This window comes from Austrofundulus limnaeus, unplaced genomic scaffold, assembly GCF_001266775.1.
Source record: "Austrofundulus limnaeus strain Quisiro unplaced genomic scaffold, Austrofundulus_limnaeus-1.0 Scaffold1707, whole genome shotgun sequence".
NCBI classification, from domain to species: Eukaryota; Metazoa; Chordata; class Actinopteri; order Cyprinodontiformes; family Rivulidae; genus Austrofundulus; species Austrofundulus limnaeus.
This window is the reverse complement of record NW_013954109.1, coordinates 26,668-28,523: the sequence shown is the minus strand read 5'-3', so window position 1 is coordinate 28,523 and position 1,856 is coordinate 26,668. Positions and strand designations below refer to the sequence as shown.

The following is a 1,856-nucleotide window of genomic DNA, read 5'->3' as shown; positions in this document are numbered from 1 at the left end:
GGATGGGAGACTGTGATGAAGTGATTCAACACAATCTGCTGCTTTCTTCTTCTTTAGATCCCTTCATGACCTCCACCACCAGTGTCAGGCCGCGGAGGGATTAAATATTCTACCCCTAACTTAAAGCATCTCGTATGAGATTACAGCTTCACTCAGCACTCTCGTCCTCTGCCAGGGTCCGAGCGCCAAACTCTAATGCCATTTATGTCATAACGTTGTTGGTCCGGTCATGTCAATAAACCTCCAAAATGTCGTTCTGTCACGTGTGAGTCTTTCCAGGTTGAAATGRCATTGGTGGGTCGGGGGTTAATGTTTAGGACTAAGGTGTGAACTGAGTTTAAGTTAGGTTTAGGGTCAGGTTAGGTTTAGGGTAAGTGGTCAGGGTTAGGCTGTAGAAATCAATGGAAGTCAGTGCAATGTCCCCATAAAGACAGTAAACCAGACCTGTAAACCATGTGCACGTGCATGTGAGTGTCGACATGTGCTTAGGTATGCAGCTTGATTATGTGAGTGTGTGTGCTGTTAGACGTTTCTGGTCKAAGGAGGATACAGGCGCTGAGGCCACTTCCCACCAAAGGAAACAGGAGCAGGAGTTTATAAACTCCTCTGTGTMTTTCAGTTGGATCCAGAATCAAGTGTCGTCTCATCAGCATTGCACTGAGGTTCCATTTGCTCCACATCTGCAGTTTTGTAGTGGAGGAAGAGAGAAACACATTCCAAGAAATGGACTTTGAAATCTACTGGCTGAGTTGAAGTGATTTAACACTGATAACGTCTGATCTGAAGAAYACCTGGCTGACTGCTCATCAGATTCTACATCTTGGACAATCTGCACCACCTGCATCCATGTACAGCAGTGGCTACTCTCAGGTCAACAGCCCTGAGGCCAAACGAAAGATGCAATACCGCTCAAAGGGCAAGAGCTGTGGCTACTACATGCGCATCGTCTTCTTCTTCTCTTCTCTCATCCAGTCCCTCATCATTGTGAGCCTGGTGCTCTTTCTGCTCTACGGGAACAAACAGGACACCTCTGTGGGAGACCGAGTCCAGGACCTTGAGGAGAGCTTCAGCCGACTCTCCATTGAGAACGTGGATCTGAAGAAGCAGAGGAAGAACCTGACCAACCTGCTCAACGTCACCCTCACTAAAAAGGCTAACATCGAGTATGACCTGTTGACACTGCGTCGTGCCAGCAACATAACAATTAATCTGTTCAATGACACTCACAGGAAGCTGGTAAGAAAAAAATTAACACATAAATATTTACACACACTTTTTATTTATTTTATACATTTATATCAGTCAGCTGTGGTGAGCTTTTTGAATTGGACTGACTCTAGAAATGAATCATTTACAGATGTACATCCAATGATTACTTTCTGAACGTTTAACTAAAATCCATCATAAAGTTCTTGAGATATTACGCTAACAGACAGCATTGACTCAAACAGGTGTAACATTTTAGGCAAAGATCAATGGGTAGAGGTCATTACTAAAATCATCTTGTGTTGAAAAATGACAGAACTGTAACTTTGTAAATGATGTGCACAGTTAATGCAGTCCAGCAACCGATGCTCAGGGTCTGGATTGTGAATGGCTCTCAGCAACTACCACTTTACAGTTTAGCACAATATCTGCACCGTTAACTGAATACGTGATCCATCATATCGAAATGAGGATTAGGTCAAATTTCATCATAATAACCTAACTACATTTTCATATTCCTGGTTTTAAATGCTATATTTGGATCATTCTGATATCATAATTTAATCCATATTTATGACTTAATTTGTCTTGTTGGTTAATTTTATGTCATTTTAATGAGGAAGTTTTGATGTCCTTATAAAGAGGAAACC

At 42.2% G+C, this 1,856-nt stretch overlaps 1 protein-coding gene across 1 annotated transcript in view; it reads left to right on the top strand.

The window, feature by feature from the left end:
* Positions 1-617: 617 nt before the first annotated feature.
* The window catches only part of LOC106536156 (keratin, type II cytoskeletal 2 epidermal), a 21,245-nt gene continuing 20,006 nt past the window's right edge, over positions 618-1,856 (top strand). Inside the window, exon 1 of the mRNA XM_014033355.1 lies at positions 618-1,236. Coding sequence (XP_013888809.1) covers positions 847-1,236 — 390 coding nt within the window. The 5' untranslated portion in view covers positions 618-846. The remainder of the gene's footprint in view (positions 1,237-1,856) is intronic.